Genomic DNA, 18,808 nt, shown 5'->3' with positions numbered 1-18,808 from the left:
ATGTTACTTGCCAGCTTTTTTTGTTTTTTTTCTGTTACTTACTAGATTACTGCACTATGTTTTGTTGTGTATTCAACTTTCTAAGGGTTTTCGGTAGTTCGTTATAATGCACATAACTTTACATAAATTTTATTTTTAGGAAAATCTTCTCGCTCTTCCAATCGGCCCCAATCGCTTCCCAAGAGCTTTCGATAGAGTTCTCGTCAGGCATTGTCAAGTGGTTAATGACTGCCGTGTCACCGTGGCTAGCTATAGCTTTGACACACTGTATTCGAATGATCAGCGTCAACTATTCCCGAAAACTATAATAATGCATTTTATTAGCAAAGGGCCAAGCGATACCCTTTATTAGCTTTACATTAAGGAAACTGCTAAAAAAAAGTAAATGATGCAAGTAGTATACAGTTATTGCAGAAAACTTCGTATTTTATTCTTCATTCTCCTAATAGGAGACAATTAGCATTTCACTCAAAAGATACATAATGCATAAAGACATACATTTATGTATGTCTGTGATCTATGTACAAAGTCAAGAGTCATAGAGTACATATAAAGTTCGTGATGCAGCCGAAGTTGTGTATGTTCTTTGATAATTTGAAGTTTTAAGCGGGTACTAGTTGTATTGTTTAACCAAATGCTAGATATGAGTTCCTGGTTGGGGCTGAACTGATTACAGTAGTGTGAACGAATTAACACCACTTGAAACCGTTTTCAAGCAAAACAAACTTGCGTCATGGTATCTATGAAAAATTTTCCGAATCCTGCACCTGTTGGCCATGTGACAGTTTGTGAGGTCGATGGAAAATTACAAACAATGACAATTGAAAATGCTAATTTTTCGATATTTAGCAACACCGTAAGTTGAAAATGTAAATTTGCAAATATTACTCTTGTCCTGCTGTAAATGCATTACTGTAAAACAATTTTTTTCTGTTACCCAAAAAATCTATATTGTGAAGTAAGTGGCTGCCGTGCTTAATCATAACGAGTTTTGGAGGCTGAAATAATATGTTGCACTAGTATTAACCGAACATAAACTCGTAGTTTAACTGAGCTGTGTACTGATAAGGACATATAAAAATTCGGCGTTGTGTATGCGACATGTATATTAGGAAAAGTACGGCGTCAACGATTCACAACTTTGGCATTCATAATTAATTTATGAAAAACTGCCATCATATGGTTTGGAAGAAAATTTACACTGGTAACAGAGAAACACTGGTAATTCATGTCCATGCAAATTTTAAAGAAACGTGCCTTATCATGTGTATGTATTGATACTCCTTAGAACGTTGTGGGAATTACGTTAATAAAAGGATTGAAATCGTGGTAATGGAACTTTTGCCGTGGTTAATTATCAAATCTGAGTTGTTGTTTCTCAGTGATATTAAACCCTGGACTTCCTTGTATGACTGTCATTACCTACAAGACGATTCATGCTTGAAATAGCATGACATGGATTTCCAGATCACGACATTACACCGTATATGAATTGAAAGTAAATAGCGCCACAAAATTAAACTTTGGTAAACTGGAGAGGTGATCTCCCATGACAACACATTGCGTTGTAGTTAATTTTAATTGTACAAGTCGATAAATTTTGGTACAAAATTTTATGTAATGCAAATGTAGTGGTTATGTCATGGATAAATAAACGAACAAGAAATGTGAAGCAGATTTGGTGAGAATTGTACCGCAAACGTTATTAATTTTTTACTTGTTTTCATCGTGAATACTAATAAAAAGTAGTAAAAGCAACTGGTCTTCCTTAAACTGTTTTTGTTGTGTGCCTATATTCTATTAATCATTCAGATTATGTTCCATTTCAACACACTACAGTATGTATTTGCTATGTTGCAATCACACAATAGCAGCAAAATTGTTCAGACTAGGCCTATAAATTTAATTTGACAGTAGCTATTTCCATGTTCTCTTTTCCCTTACTATCAGCCATATACATCTCCTGTCATGGTTGCAAGAAATGTGATGGTTCATGGAATCTTTGTCATGATATTCTGGTGGGAAAGGGAAATGATTTGCGAATGCTTTGAATAACTTTTTATTCTCACATAAAATTTTTGTGTTACAGTGACAAACAGTAATTTAATGAAAAAAATTGTAATGGCAACCTGTAGTTGAATTTTTCTTCTAAATACAAAATTCTATTTTGTTCCATTTTTCTTTCACAGTATTTGTAGCTATGATAGTTCGCCTTCATATACATCTCATGTTGCATGATAAAGAGGCCTAATGATGACAGAGCCATGAAGTCTAGTAAAAGATTATGTTCATACAATGAACCCTTTGTGCCATGTTGTGTCTTGTCCCCATAGTTTCTTTTGTAATATATAAACATCGGTTGCTTTCTTCAGTGCCCCTCTTAATCTAGTGCTCTGTGCTGTATTGCCATGTGAATCGCCATAATAAAAGACTGAGCACAAGAATATTAACACAGATGTACAGTATAGTTTCACTATAGGCCTACGCACTGTTACTGATACTGTGCGCGCTTTCAAGAAGAAGGCTTTTGCTGAGAGCTAAATGTGCAACAGTGTTTTCATTGTGCCTGTCTGCAACTCAGTGTGTCATTTTTGCAATTAGTAGCACTCTATCCTTTTTCTAATATTGTAGACTGCATTCATAATTCAATTATTTTGCTGGTTCAAGCTTCAACTTCTTATAACTAAAAAAGTGACTGCTGTCACTGATTTTCTTACTCTTCTTAAACATTTTTGTGTTGGATTATTTCTTCAGTTATCCACAGTTCTTGTAGTTACAGTAGTTGTTCCAGTATCAATTACATTGTTCTTTATTAAATTTAACTTTTTGCAAACTACAGGTGTGTTTACTGTTTTTTTCTGTATTCCGTTGGTCATGGCATCTGAAAGTCTCAGATCTGTCTTCTCGTCTGTCATGGTCCAGCTTCTTACAACTCTCGATATGTGGACCACTTAAGCGTGGCCTAGAAATAAATAATCCGATGAAAAGAGACAAGTGTTTCAGTTGAAGATCAGTCTGATATTTCAAGAACAACAGAGCAAAAACTACAAATTTGTGCTTTCAGGACTTAATGGTATACAAAAAAAATTAAAAACTGTATATTTTCAGATTATTTACAAAACCTTATCCCCTTTGGAATACTCTCCATTGCAAATAATACAATTGTCCCACCAGTGTTTCCACTGGTCGAAACATTTTTTTGTAGTCATCTATAGAAATGGCTGGCAGATCCTCAGCCTACTTTTTTTACTTCTTCAGTGTTGTTGAATTGGTGTCCTTTCACACCTCCTTTTCATGCATGGAAAGAAAATTCGAGAAAAAAGTCACACACAGCCAAGTTAGACAAGTTAAGGTGGGTGGGCACTGGAAACGTGCCATTTTTAGCCAAAAACTACCTAACAGAGATAGCTGTGTGTGTGTGTGTGGGGGGGGGGGGGGGGCAGCATCGTGGTGGAAGAGCCAGCTTCCTGTCTGCCACAAAATTTGCTGAACTGAGCTCCAAGGTCACCTCCTAATCTCTTGACAGTTGATCAGTTGTCTGGCTATGGTCTGTGAGCACACACTCTTGAATTTTTTCAATATTTTCGTTGATTTGGGCAGTTGATGGACATCCAGAACGAGGTCTGTCATCAGTTGACATGTTACCATTTTTAAAGCGAACAAACCACACGTACACTTGAGGTTTTCCCATACTGTTTTCTTGGTAAGCTTTTATGACATTAAAACAGTTTTAGCATAATTTTTACAAACTAGAACATAAAATTCCACAGCTGTACATTGTTCACCTAAACTTGCCATCATAGAAAACAAAACAGTGCTAGCAAAATCAATCACTGCTGATGAACAGAACAAGCCAGGCCAACAACACAGGTAGCACTGAACTGGCAATAAGTTGTGCTAAATGGACCTAGTGCTAGAAATGTGAACTACAAAAGTTTTGCCCACTGCAATGTTATTCTCTTTGTTTTGGCACCCCCTTGTATTTTGCCAAATAACTGCCTATTTTAGTATCCGTTGGACTAGCTTTGGTGGGGAAATTTGTGGCAGTTGTCTGAAAGTCAAAATTGTCTTTGATAATTTTGTTGGGTCTAAAAAGACAAACTTACACAAAAATGAAAATAATGGTGGTATCTCATTGACAGAGACATTGAATAGTACCCATTTTATACATTGAAAGTTCCTTTACAGTGACTTACAGTTTTTTGGAGTTTATGTATCAAATCTTTCATTTTATGTGCTACAAGGTGATATTGTTAAAGTATAGAAATTTTCACGTCCCTTGCCACTGTTATGCAAAGACAGTTTGATTTACATCTGTGCAAGGACAGTGTCATATTTTTGTGTGTGTCAGTATTGTGCTTTGTGTACAGCTAGTGATGAGTGAAATTGAAAAGATACACCACAAACTCATATTTCACCAGTATGGACTTAAACTTGTCTAATTTCTTCTGTATGTTGTGCCATAATATTAACAATTCTTTGCTCGTTTTAAAATGTATTTCTTTATAGGTTGCATCATATCCAACAATAGTAGTGAACAGGGACTTGCTCCGCCCTTCTGTAACTTCTCATGAAGATATAAATGCTGTCTTTCTGCCTGTTCGTGAAGGTTTAGTGAAGAAAATATTAAATGTGTGGTATGTATTTCTGCATTGAAATTTTTTACACTCGCGCGTACACACACACACACACACACACACACACACACACACACACACACACACACACACACACACACACACTCTCTCTCTCTCTTCATTGTGACAGCTAACTAGGAAGTGCAACTTGGCTAAGGTGAGAGATAGTATCAGGTGGGGTTGGCAAGGGGAGAAACAAGGCAGGCAAAAGGAGAGAGGGTTGAAGGGAGGGTGGCTTATGGCTCAAAGGGAGAGGCAGCAGGTGCGCAGGCTAGGAATGTGGCATAGACACCCCACCAGGTGAGCTCGTGCAGCGCACAGTGATGTAGAGTAACGGACTGGGGGAGGGAGACTGTGGGGAAGAGGGTGTGGCATTGGATGGTGCCAGTGATAGAGGAGCTGCTCCTGGGTCTGGCACCAGAGAGGCAAGATGTTGCAGTGGCTCAGACTGACGGCTTGGTGCTGGTTCTGGAAGAAGTTGGGGTCTGATATCAGTTCAGACTGGGGGTGTGGGCATCCTGTGTATCATCCAGATCCTTATCCATAGGTGGGATGGATGAAGGTTGGATAACCAGGAATGCCAGGTTCTCACAGCATGGGATGTGATGTTGGTGCCCAACTGCACATCTGTTGTTGTTGGTCACCAGGACCAGTTGGAGTCCTTGATGAACTGTGATGAATCCATGTATACAGCGAGGAGTAAATCCAAATGTGCGCACCCAGATAGGGATGGCCACCTTAAAATGTGTGGCTGCCTCTTCATGTACCAATGGAGGCTGCAGTAGATCTAACAAGGCATGATGAGGGAATGCATGCAAAAGTTCTGCCCAGCTTCAGTCACAGATCAGTGTAGGCAGTAAGTGGATAAAAAGGAAAGCAGTGCATAATCAATAGATGGGGATGCAGGGTCATTCCATTATCACAGTGCATGATAAGGTGACCATTTCAGAATTTAGTGAGCTTTGGTAAATGGATACATATATGTCTTAATAATAAAACTGTCAAATAGCACAGTTCTAACTCAAACCATTTTTAATAAATTGGGGTTTAAAGACTCAAGGACATGTACCCGGTATTAGTTGGGCGCCAATTTCCCTATTTTCAGAGATCTGCTACTTACTAATGAGTTAACATACAGACCTTAATTTTTAATGCATCTAGTACGTAGGCCTCTAAGTTGAAATAGTGTATAAAAAGTAGGATACCTCATATAGATATACTGAGCTTTAAATTTGTGATTCTCTTAAAAAAACATAACTTTGTACAGGAAAATAGTACGCACGGTGCACAGTAGTGACATTTTAGTTCTAGTTTTAAGTGTTAGTATTATATATACATTGCCTACAGGAAAATTAAAGAGACCTTTCGAGATAAGAGAAACACTTGCATGAATATCAAGAGCTCAGATGGAAACCCAGTTCTAAGCAAAGAAGGGAAAGCAGAAAGGTGGAAGGAGTATATAGAGGGTCTATACAAGGGCGATGTACTTTAGGACAATATTATGGAAATGGAAGAAGTTGTAGATCAAGATGAAATGGGAGATACGATACTGCGTGAAGAGTTTGACAGAGCACTGAAAGACCTGAGTCGAAACAAGGCCCCGAGAGTAGACAATATTCCATTAGAACTACTGACGGCCTTGGGAGAGCCGGAAATACGGAAGCGTCCGATCCCACCCGTCTGCTTTGACCCATGACGTCACAAATATGGCGGAAACAAAAACAAACACACACACTTTCCACAAGAAGCCTAATGACACTAACGGGACAATCGCAGGAAATGGGGTGTTCTGGGTGGGGGCAAAATAAATATAAACAAATTTAGACGCCTTGCGTAGCTACAACGTGTAAGTGAAGACAGCCATGCATGAATACCCACCTACCTCCCCAGGGGTCGTAACCCCTGCAACGCATAAAAGATAAAGATGCTTCAGTAGCTGATTAGTGTTTTTTGTCTTTTTAAAAAAAAAATCTCACGGGATAGAACGAACAGATCAGAAAGATAAATATAATAAACTAAAACAGAAATTCGAGGAAACATAATTAAAATAAGTAATAAGTTTTTTTAAATTAAAAAAAAATCTCACGAGATAGAACGAACAGATCAGAAAAGTAAATAAAATAAGATAAAACAGAACTGGAGACAGCCACACTCAAACCAAACTCCGCGCCGTCATGACGTCACACACGACAACACCATTACGTCATGGGTCAAAGCAGACACGTGGGATCGGACGCTTCTGTCGACCCGGAGAGCCAGTCCTGACAAAACTGTACCATCTGGAGAGCAAGATGTATGAGACAGGCGAAATACCCTTAGACTTCAAGAAGAATATAATAATTCCAATCCCAAAGAAAGCAGGTGTTGACAGATGTGAAAATTACTGAACTATCAGTTTAATAAATCACAGCTGCAAAATACTAACACGAATTCTTTACAGACGAATGGAAAAACTGGTAGAAGCCGACCTCAGGGAAGATCAGTTTGGATTCCGTAGAAATATTGGAATACATGAGGCAATACTGACCTTACAGCTTATCTTAGAAGAAAGATTAAGGAAAGGCAAACCTACGTTTCTAGCATTTGTAGACTTAGAGAAAGCTTTTGACAATGTTGACTGGAATACTCTCTTTCAAATTCTAAAGGTGGCAGGGGTAAAATACAGGGAGCAAAAGGCTATTTACAATTTGTACAGAAACCGGATGGCAGTTATAAGAGTCAAGGGGCACGAAAGGGAAGCAGTGGTTGGGAAGGGAGTGAGGCAGGGTTGTAGCCTCTCCCCGATGTTATTCAATCTGTATATGGAGCAAGCAGTAAAGGAAACAAAAGAAAAATTCGGAGTAGGAATTAAAATCCCTGGAGAAGAAATAAAAACTTTGAGGTTCACCGATGACATTGTAATTCTGTTACAGACAGCAAAGGACTTGGAAGAGCAGTTGAACAGAATGGACAGTGTCTTGAAAGGAGGGTATAAGATGAACATCAACAAAAGCAAAACGAGGATAATGGAATGTAGTCGAATTAAGTTGGGTGATTAGATTAGATTAGATTAGGAAATGAGACACTTATAGTAGTAAAGGAGTTTTGCTATTTGGGCAGCAAAATAACTGATGATGGTCGAAGTAGAGAGGATATAAAATGTAGACTGGCAATGACAAGGAAAGCGTTTCTGAAGAAGAGAAATTTGTTAACATTGAGTATAGATTTAAGTGTCAGGAAATCATTTCTGAAAGTATTTGTATGGAATGTAGCCGTGTATGGAAGTGAAACATGGACGGTAAATAGTTTGGACAAGAAGAGAATAGAAGCTTTCGAAATGTGGTGCTACAGAAGAATGCTGAAGATTATATGGGTAGATCACATAACTAATGATGAAGTATTGAATAGAATTGGGGGTGGCACAACTTGACAAAAAGAAGGGACCGGTTAGTAGGGCATGTTCTGAGGCATCAAGGGATCACAAATTTAGCATTGGAGGGCATAGTGGAGGGTAAAAATCGTAGAGGGAGACCAAGAGATGAATACACTAAGCAGATTCAGAAGGATGTAGGTTGCAGTAAGTACTGGGAGATGAAGAAGCTTGCACAGGATAGGGCAGCAAGGAGAACTGCATCAAACCAGTCTCAGGACTGAAGACCACAACAACATCAACAACAACATTAAGTGTAAATAATAATGAAATGTGTTCAGCATTACAATTAATGGTTCTTACATTCACTTAAAGATAACTCCATTGGAAAAAAGTCAAATTTGACAAACTCCGAAGTCCTGTGGGGGTTATGTAGACAACTGAATCTCATCTCGATTTTTTGCTAAAATGTTTACATATCTGGTATCAATCTTAGATACAAAAAAGAATATCCTAAGTCACTTTATTTATTGGCAAAGAATAAAATGAAAATGCCACTTAGGTGTACCACCCACATTCAACACTACAGGGAACTGTTAAATAAAAACTACGTGTATTCCTTGAAAAGCTGTATTTAAAATATTGTGGTTGACTTGAAAGTCAGAACTGTAAACAGGTGACAGCTGAAAACAGTTACCAATCAGTTTTCTTAATGTACAAGGTGTACAACTTTGCTTCTGCTGTTTTTTCTTCAACATTTGAGGCTTTAATGAAACAAATTGGTTACACATGTATCATTCAAAGTATTTTCCATCGCTGGACACTACTTTCTCCCATCTTCCAGGCATTGTACGAATCCCACTTCGAAAAAATTGTTCATCTTTTGAAGCGATCTACGAATCGATCCAATTCATGACTTCTTCATGAGATCGTAAGTGTTGGTCAGCCAGGCCATGTGCCATTGATCTAAACAGTTGATAGTCAGAGGGAGCAATGTCTGGAGAATACGGCGGGTAGGTTAGGACCTCCCATTTTAATGTTTCCAAGTTTGACCTCTTTTGCAATGTGGGGTCGAGCATTGTCATGCTGCAAAATCACTTTATCGTGCCTCTTGCTGTATTGCGGCCGTTTGTCTTTTAATGCTCTGCTCAGACGCATTAATTGCATTTGATAACGACCACCTGTGATTGTTTTACTTGGTTTTAAAACCTCGTAGTGCACGATGCTGAGCTGGTCCCATCAAATGCAGAGCATGATCTTGGAGCCTTGAAAATTCGGTTTGGCCATCGACGTGGAAGCATGGCTGGGATATACCCATGATTTTTTGCATTTAGGGTTATCGTAATGAACCCTTGTCTCATCCCCAGTCACAATGTGTTGCAGAAATCCCTTCCCTTTTTGCCTATGAAGCAACTGTTCACAAACAGACAAATGCCGTTCAACGTCTCTTGGTTTCAGCTCACACGGGACCCAAGTTCCTTCTTTCTGAATCATGCCCATAACCTTGAGACGCTTTGAAATGGCTTGCTGTGTCACTCCCATTACTCTTTCCAATTCTTGAGTTTGACACTAAGTCTTTATTCAGCAATGTCTCCAATTATGCATCTTTGAAAACATTCTCTCTTCCACCACTATGCCGGTCTACGGTATTAAAATCACTGTTCTTGAAGTGTTGAAACCACTCACAACACATTCTTTCACTAATAGTGTCGTTACTATATTGTGCTTGAGAGCATTCGATTAGACACAGCCGCTGTTTCTTTCATATTGAAACGAAACAGTAACACATCCCGTAAATGACGAGAATTAGGCTTGTAAACTGACATTTTCAATCAAGAACAACTTTATGATGCAGACACAAATTGTCTTAATGTTTGGATGAGGATACGTTGATCAAAGTCCAAGCTAATTGCCTGAGGTCTTGGATGTGCTTCTTTTGACTGCTACTACCATTGTCACCACCTATCGGCAAGCGGCAGAAGCAAAGTTGTACACCTTGTATATGTTCCATTTCACTCTTCAGTGTCTTTTTAGTGTGAAGCATTACGTGAGATAGTTTGGATGAACAAATGTGCTGACATATCGTTACTATGTTACTGTAAATTAAAAAGACAACTTCAGTGAAATAAACAACAAGGGGCAAGGCAATAATGAGACATACAAATAATTTTTATACGTACATACTGATGTGCATAGACGTTAAAATTCTGCAAGGAACAGTCTCATAAACAAATTCAAATATGAAGAAGGAAATTGTATTTTTAAATCTCTTCCATCTTGCCGTATAACATTGTATTCCTTGAGATATTGAACCAAAAACAGAGTAGGTTCACTCAGATGTAAGAGATACAATCTTTCATGCCACTTATTGTCGAGTTTATATAACCGTGCACTGTGACTTTGTAATGATGGAACATTCATCTTACATATAACACTGAAGAACGGGACCCAAACAGCATCCTTCCCACTGTACCGTGGACGGGATTGTGATTCAGCAGGAGACATGTAATTAATTTCATGATTTTTAAATTCATGTGCCAACTGGGAAATGTGTCATATGTACCAGTTTTTGTCGTATTTGAAAGTCACATACTGCCTCCATTCGTATCTATCCCAACAAAGCATTTTCACAAACAGCCATAGCAGTAGTGGTCCCATTTGCTTTTGTTGAAAGTCTGTTCATTATAAAGGTGTTAACAGTTGTGATTATAAGTCCATGGTGATATCATGTTCTGCACTATACCTGTGTTCCAAGAGACCTTCATATGACTTCGATCCCCTGCAAAGAAACAAAGAATATATAACAACCTGTATTTCGTAGGGTGGCAACATGAGCAGTGTAACCGAGCGTGGTGGCGCAGTGACTAGCACACAGGGCTTGCATTCAGGAGAACGATGGCTCAATCCCGCATTTGGCCATCCTGATTTAGGTTTTCTGTGATTTCCCTAAATTGGTCCAGGCAAATTCCAGGATGGTCCCTTTGAAAGGGGACGGCCAACTTCTTTACCCATCCTTCCCTAATCCGATGAGATGGTGACCCCACTGTCTGGTCTCCTCCCCCAAACAATTCAATCCTGAGCAGTGTAAAACATTTCTCTGGTGTAATGGAGCTCCTCACAGTGTGAAAGTTCAACTCACAGTGAACAGATTCATGTTTTAATATTTGCTCCACCTTCGTGGAACAGTCAGAGTAGCAGCTACATTTGGTGTCACAGCAAAAAGAGTTAAAGCCCTTAGTGGTATAATTGTTTCTCCAGAATGCTGGAGTGGTCAAAATACACTCCTGGAAATTGAAATAAGAACACCGTGAATTCATTGTCCCAGGAAGGGGAAACTTTATTGACACATTCCTGGGGTCAGATACATCACATGATCACACTGACAGAACCACAGGCACATAGACACAGGCAACAGAGCTTGCACAATGTCGGCACTAGTACAGTGTATATCCACCTTTCGCAGCAATGCAGGCTGCTATTCTCCCATGGAGACGATCGTAGAGATGCTGGATGTAGTCCTGTGGAACTGCTTGCCATGCCATTTCCACCTGGCGCCTCAGTTGGACCAGCGTTCGTGCTGGACATGCAGACCGCGTGAGACGACGCTTCATCCAGTCCCAAACATGCTCAATGGGGGACAGATCCGGAGATCTTTCTGGCCAGGGTAGTTGACTTACACCTTCTAGAGCACGTTGGGTGGCACGGGATACATGCGGACGTGCATTGTCCTGTTGGAACAGCAAGTTCCCTTGCCGGTCTAGGAATGGTAGAACGATGGGTTCGATGACGGTTTGGATGTACCGTGCACTATTCAGTGTCCCCTCGACGATCACCAGTGGTGTACGGTCAGTGTAGGAGATCGCTCCCCACACCATGATGCCGGGTGTTGGCCCTGTGTGCCTCGGTCGTATGCAGTCCTGATTGTGGCGCTCACCTGCACGGCGCCAAACACGCATACGACCATCATTGGCACCAAGGCAGAAGCGACTGTCATCGCTGAAGACGACACGTCTCCATTCGTCCCTCCATTCACGCCTGTCGCGACACCACTGGAGGCGGGCTGCACGATGTTGGGGCGTGAGCGGAAGACGGCCTAACGGTGTGCGGGACCGTAGCCCAGCTTCATGGAGACGGTTGCGAATGGTCCTCGCCGATACCCCAGGAGCAACAGTGTTCCTAATTTGCTGGGAAGTGGCGGTGCGGTCCCCTACGGCACTGCGTAGGATCCTACGGTCTTGGCGTGCATCCATGCGTCGCTGCGGTCCGGTCCCAGGTCGACGGGCACGTGCACCTTCCGCCGACCACTGGCGACAACATCGATGTACTGTGGAGACCTCACGCCCCACGTGTTGAGCAATTCGGCGGTACGTCCACCCGGCCTCCCGCATGCCCACTATACGCCCTCGCTCAAAGTCCGTCAACTGCACATACGGTTCACGTCCACGCTGTCGCGGCATGCTACCAGTGTTAAAGACTGCGATGGAGCTCCGTATGCCACGGCAAACTGGCTGACACTGACGGCGGCGGTGCACAAATGCTGCGCAGCTAGCGCCATTCGACGGCCAACACCGTGGTTCCTGGTGTGTCCGCTGTGCCGTGCGTGTGATCATTGCTTGTACAGCCCTCTCGCAGTGTCCGGAGCAAGTATGGTGGGTCTGACACACCGGTGTCAATGTGTTCTTTTTTCCATTTCCAGGAGTGTATATTACCCTGGAGCTAGGAAACAAGATGTAGAGGTGTTTTACGAAAGTGACAGTTTCTCAAGACTTTGTGCTCGAAGGAAAGGTTGTTTCCACCATGATGGATGACAAGGATGATGACACCAGGAAAGACTTATTTTATTTCATCTTAAAGAATTGTACTCAAAGTACTGAACATTGATAAGTTCTTTGTTTCTTTGTAGGGGATCAAATCATATGAAGTTTTCTTGGAACAGAAGACATGAGCACACCATGCATTCTAATCACTGCTATTAACCCTTTCTAATGCAGACACTGTTGCTGTGGCAAATTGTGAAACATGCTTTGTTGCAACAGCTGCAAGTGGGGCAATATGTGGCTTTCAAATGCAACGAAAACTGATACACAGTACAATTTTTGCAGTTATCACATAAATTTAAAGATGATGATAACATTTGCATTAACTGTATATCTTCTGCTGAATGCCTCTTCCTTATGGCACAGTAGGAAAGGTGCTGTTTGGGTTCCCTTGTCCAATTTTATATGTAAGGTGATTGCCCCATCATTACAAAGCCACAGTGCATGATTGTCTAAACTTGCCAACAAGTAGCTTGAAAAGGTTGTATCTCTTGAATCTGAATGAACTTATTTTGTTTTTGGATCAAGATGTCAAAAAATTTTATTTTTATTTGTAACCAATAGTGTTGAATGTGGACAGTATGTGTAAGTGGCATTTTCATTTTATTCTTTGCCAATGAATAAAGTGAGTTAGGATATTCTTCTCTGCACATAAGATTGCTACCAGATATTTCACAATTTTTTTCCGATTGAGTCACCTTAAAATAAGGTAAGAACTACTAAGTGCAATGCCAAATGCTTTTCATTATTATTTATATTTAATACTAGGACTAAAGAGCTGCAGTGCACAATCTGATGTTTATAGGTCAAGTCTTTACTAAATAGATAATCTGTGAATATAGGGAAATTGATGCCTGATTAATGACGAGGTACGCACCCTTGAGCCTTCAAGCCCAAATTCAACAAGAACGATTTTAGGTACAACAATGCTGTTTGGAAATTTTACTATTAAGACATGTAGGTATCCATGTACCAAATATGACACAATTCTGAGATGGTAACTTTAGGGTCCACCAAAATATCGGATAGTTCACATGATATTTGTTTTTCAAAGTGTGTTTTAAGTTTGTCCATGCCATTAGAGGGAGGTTGAAATGGAGGTGCAGTAATATGCTTGATCCTGTTGTGGTGCAAAACTGTTGAAAACTGGGAGATGAAAACTTGTGCATTATCAATGACAAAATCTTGCAGGGTGCCTTCAGTAGGTGTGGGGAGGGAGGGGAGGGGGAAGTGGCCAGGGCCTTAATGGTGTTCTCCAACATAGTCATTTGTGTTTTGATGACATTATGGAAAATGACAATACACACCTATAAAAAATCAGCCCCATGGAATGGACCTGCAAAACACATGCACCTTACCCAACACTGACTGGATGTGGGGCTCAGGTGACGGGCTGAGAGCAATGCTCGCTGATGCATCTAATAAGCTTAACAGTGTTGAGCCACACACAAAATGTGCTTGTCAACCAGTGGCCAGTACACATGTCATTGGGCCAGATTCCTTATTCTGGGAATGCCCCGGTGGGACTGATACAGGAGTGAAGAACATTTGGAATTCCCTTTTGACACTAAATATTATATTGATTCAATAACAGGGCACCTTTGAAAAGCTGAAGGGCTCTCAAAGGGAGGGTCTTGGCCAGCCGGTTCATATGAACTGGCAAACCAGTCTTGAGTGGATCCTCACATGTGACTACTGCAACACCTCTGGAATGTTTGGGGAACCGTACCGCCAACTTTTCCTGCTGTCTATGAAAATTCCTGATGGGAACCGAAAGGGAAACGTTTCAACACATTTGTATTTGTATTCTGGGCCAATTTACAATAGTTAATGGAATACTGATATTTTGATAAGGAAAGAGTCCAGTGTTGTAACCTTCCAGGTGTCCATTTAGGCAGCTTTGACTTAGGGCCAAATATGGGCAACAACAACTTATGATCTGTGGTCAGATGAAGTTGGTTGCCATTTTAGAACTTCTGGATACCAAAGATAATTGCCAAAGCCTCCTCGTCAAGTGGGGAATAATTTTCTTGTACCATTGTGAGTGTCTTAGATGTAAATGCAATAGGCTGTTCCGAACCACTGAGGTACCTGTGTGATAGAATGGTCCTGCCACTGTATGGTGACACCTGTAATTAACATGAGAGGTAAGAAATGCTTGGTGACAGTCATGCCGACCACTGAAACTGGACCCCTTTGAGTCAGTGAATGGGGTATCAATGCAATTTGGGGGATAGATCATGTATAATATGTAATCTTGTCCATAAAAACCATCACATTCCTTAGTTTTTGGTGTAGGAATGTGGAAATCGGGTGCCGCATTCCGTGGTTTCAGTTTGTCATCCCAGCTAAAGATACGTCCTATGTACTTAATGGAAGTCTGAAAGAAGTACTTCAACGATTTAGATTTTAACCCGGGTTGCAAAAGGATAAAAAATACTAAGCAGAGATTTGACCTCTATGACCACTACATCATCTGCATAATTGACACACTGTGGAATATTGGCAATAGTTTGTTCTAAAAATTTCTAAAAGATAGGTGTTGCACTAGCAATGCTGAAAGGTAATCTGCTATATTGCTAGAGGCCATAAGGAATATTTAATATCAGAATGACTTTGGAAGCTTATCCAAAGGAAGTTTAAAGTTACCTTCCAGAAGATCAGTTTTGAAAATAGTTCGTCAGGATGCTAAAAGGGGTATGAGACCACAATTGAGTGAGCATATGCCATATTTTGGACATCTCCACAATGACTAAAAGTGATTTTTATCTGCTATAACGGATTAGGGACAGCACTTATAACTCCTCTTTGCAATACATTTCTACATTAACCTCATCCCACAATCTAAATGTGTTGGGCAGGCTTTGAAAAAGGTCAGTACTGCCAACTCTTTGACGTAATGTTGGTAAAAAAAAAAAAAAAAAAAAATGCCGTTTCCAGTCCTGAAGGGGAAGGATAGGGGGGGGGGGGGGACATAATGGAGACACAACTGATCTCTTTCTGCACATGGAACGATGTTCTGAATTACGTGGACAAAGTTTTGGATGGAAAATGCATCAAGGCCAAAAATAGTTCCTGCTGAGGGGTCAGCTACTACAAAGAAAGGAAGGATTCTGTTTACTTGGTTATACGTTAATTCCGGAACTGTCAGTCATTGTCTTGGAATTTCATGATGAGGGTGAGTCCACAGCTCAGATGCTACTGATCATAAATGAGACCACCTTAACTGGACTTATGTGGCTGATTAAAATTGAGACTAAGGCCCTTGTATTGAGAAGGAATAAAGTGGGGGAATACAGTGAACCATTGCTGACAGCGTAAGACAGTGGGCTGCTCTCTTTGGCTGTGTGTTGTTTATTTACATCAGTGCACTCTGCTGCTGACTGTTCGGCTGGCTCGGACAAATGTTGTTATAGTGTGGGCAGGAATGTTAAGCAGGTGCAGAGCAACAGTCAGAACAACTGGGAAAGCTGTGAAAATTGTGCTATAGCCAGTTGGAAAAACTGATATGTTACTGGAATATCATCAAATAAGGAAAAAATAGGTTTCTACTCACTGTATAGATGATATGCTGCAATTACTAGTTTTCAGTTACACAGAACTGGGATGGAGTAACAACTGGTCATGGCTGTTGTTCTGCATGTTATGCTGTGTGCCAGGCACACTTGATCAGATTCGCACAAATGATCTAGTTTAACATTACTCTTCGCTCTAAACCTGAAAGGACAAAGTGCTATCAGAAATTATATTGTCCAATAATTTTCTGGAAAATGCTCTACACTGTCGAAAAATTTCTTTATTGAGGGGCAGACTTACATTTAGTTCAAGGTGGAATCCAAATTTATTTGGGTGTTGTTATGTCCAGGCCAAAAGTCCAACAAAAGCAATGAATTATTTTCTGCACCTGGTAAGAAGACATTTCAGATGTAGTATTGAAAAGTGTTTTTCTTAATTTTTCAAGGTTTTGCTGCAACGATTACAAGATTTTTGTAACTGAACAGTCTTTTTTTAAGTTTTGGCTCTAATTTGTCTTGAGTTTCCTTAAGAAAGACATAAAAAAAACTGAAACTTAACACTGGCATTGTTTTATACGAATGTGTCATATCATTCATTGTGACTGCACAAGTGAGTCTGCCCTTCTTTGCACTTGAAATGATAATCTGCAGTTTGCACTCGGTTCTTGCATGAAATCTGACTGGCTGGTTTTAAACAGAGCATTTTGGGGAATAGCAAGAAACAATGAATTTGTGTATAGTAGTACCTGTTAATGACATCTCTTCTACACATAAGTAAACTCCATAATTTTGGTACTTCCTTTTCTTTATAATTCTTTGAATCTGTTTGATCAAGTTGAAGAAGCATGGAAGTCAGTAATGTTCATCTTACTTGCAATTCAGATGGCCTAGTCTAGTAGATCTCTCTTGGTAACTGTGCATAGACTGTCATAAGCAATTCTAAATCTTTTGAATAGTTTTTCCTTCACACTTTTGCAAGTTTCATTTTGGCCTATATTTTGTACTGCACGTAAATCTTTCTCCCATTTATACACTTCATGTTCAGAGTTTACAGAATGAAACTGGCTTTGCTGACAACTTAATTTTAAACTTCTTTCCCTCCGCCATTTAACCAAAAAATTTACAGCCTTCCTGTGTCACTGAAAACTCTCCATGTTTTCTTTGGGATAGGAAGGTACTGTATTTTTTCCGTGGATTTATAGGTGTACAACAATCATCATTGGAACCACAATTTATGGAATCATTAGTTATGTCCTCTTTCTTCTAATGTTTGCACAATTCCTAATGAAATGTCGATATCATTCGAACGAATGCCCAAGAAATTAACTAACAACTCATATGTAAGTCTTCAGGAGAAGTAGATGATTTCAGTTGCAAACCACATTCTTCTTATTCTAACTTTGTGGGGTTCAAAACTAATTTGATATCATGGTATTGTGAAACTCTGAAACCTGTACAAAGATAGATGCTATTAGGAAGCATATATGAGTAAATTAATTCGGTTTTACCTCCATTTTTAACACTTATATAAGCAAAAAGTAACTGTGAATAACTGTGTCTGTGAAACTACTAATGAAAAATGAATTCTCTTGAGAAATTGCTGTTGTGGGCTGTGTTATGTGCTTACTGTGTTGCACATGTGCTGTCTGCTACAGTTAAAGTGAGGGGTATACGTTTCGCCATCCACATGGTTACTTATTATTTTGGCAGCTTTCAACATTTTTTTTTAAAGTTTATCTTAGCAGCTAAAATTTTGATATAGTGTTTCTTTTGATGTATTCTTCATGCATAAAAAGCTTCAGAAGAGGCTTTTACTAGTCATATTGGGGCATTCCCTTGTTAATACATACAACATACTAGTCAAAGATTGCTTGTCACTGCAGATGTGTCATCCATGCGTGCACAGACATGTTTAAATACACCATTGTTGAATCCCTCTATGAATAAGAGTGTAAGAGATATATCAGTAACCAGCTGTCAATTTTACACATTATTAGGTTGGGGATTTTCTCTGCCCAGGGACTGGGTGTTTGTGTTGTCCTCATCATTTCATCGTCGTCGTCATTCATGACAGTGGCTACATTGGACTGGGTAAAAATTGGGAATTTGTATGGGCGCTGATGACCGTGTAGTTGAGCGCATCCCCAAAACCAATCATCATCATCGTTTACACATTATTAAGGTACTGATGAGAATCCTGTATGCAAGAGCAGTTGCATAACACTCCCAAAATAGAATTTCCAGTTTATCGCAGTTTGAATTTTGACTAACAAATCGCAAAATGCAATCAATGCATGGAAAGATACACAAAACAGTTTTGGTATTTTGTGCAACTAGTCTAAAGCACTGACAAGTGGTTTTCATAGTATAGTTTTAGAAATACTCAATTATTATGGTCATAGGAATGTGGTACGCAATGGTTTTTTAAGCAGTTCTGGGGGAGTGTATACTCAGAGTGCGAAGTTGCTGTTGGTCAGCCATGCTCATTTT

General features: G+C 39.9%; 1 protein-coding gene across 2 annotated transcripts in view; it reads left to right on the top strand.

Annotated features, from left to right (window-relative positions):
* Window positions 1-565: 565 nt before the first annotated feature.
* LOC126161862 (aladin-like) overlaps window positions 566-18,808 on the top strand; it is a 74,288-nt gene continuing 56,045 nt past the window's right edge. Inside the window, exons 1-2 of one of the 2 annotated variants that reach the window (XM_049917978.1) lie at window positions 566-856; window positions 4,510-4,637. In XM_049917978.1, coding sequence (XP_049773935.1) covers window positions 734-856; window positions 4,510-4,637 — 251 coding nt within the window. In that variant the 5' untranslated portion in view covers window positions 566-733. Of the gene's footprint in view, window positions 857-1,416; window positions 1,499-4,509; window positions 4,638-18,808 lie in introns of those variants that run through there. The other variant, XM_049917979.1, reaches the window with a different exon arrangement.

This window comes from Schistocerca cancellata, chromosome 2 (assembly GCF_023864275.1).
Source record: "Schistocerca cancellata isolate TAMUIC-IGC-003103 chromosome 2, iqSchCanc2.1, whole genome shotgun sequence".
Lineage (NCBI taxonomy): Eukaryota > Metazoa > Arthropoda > Insecta > Orthoptera > Acrididae > Schistocerca > Schistocerca cancellata.
The sequence above is the reverse complement of the archived record's forward strand: the minus strand, read 5'-3'. Positions and strand labels throughout refer to the sequence as shown.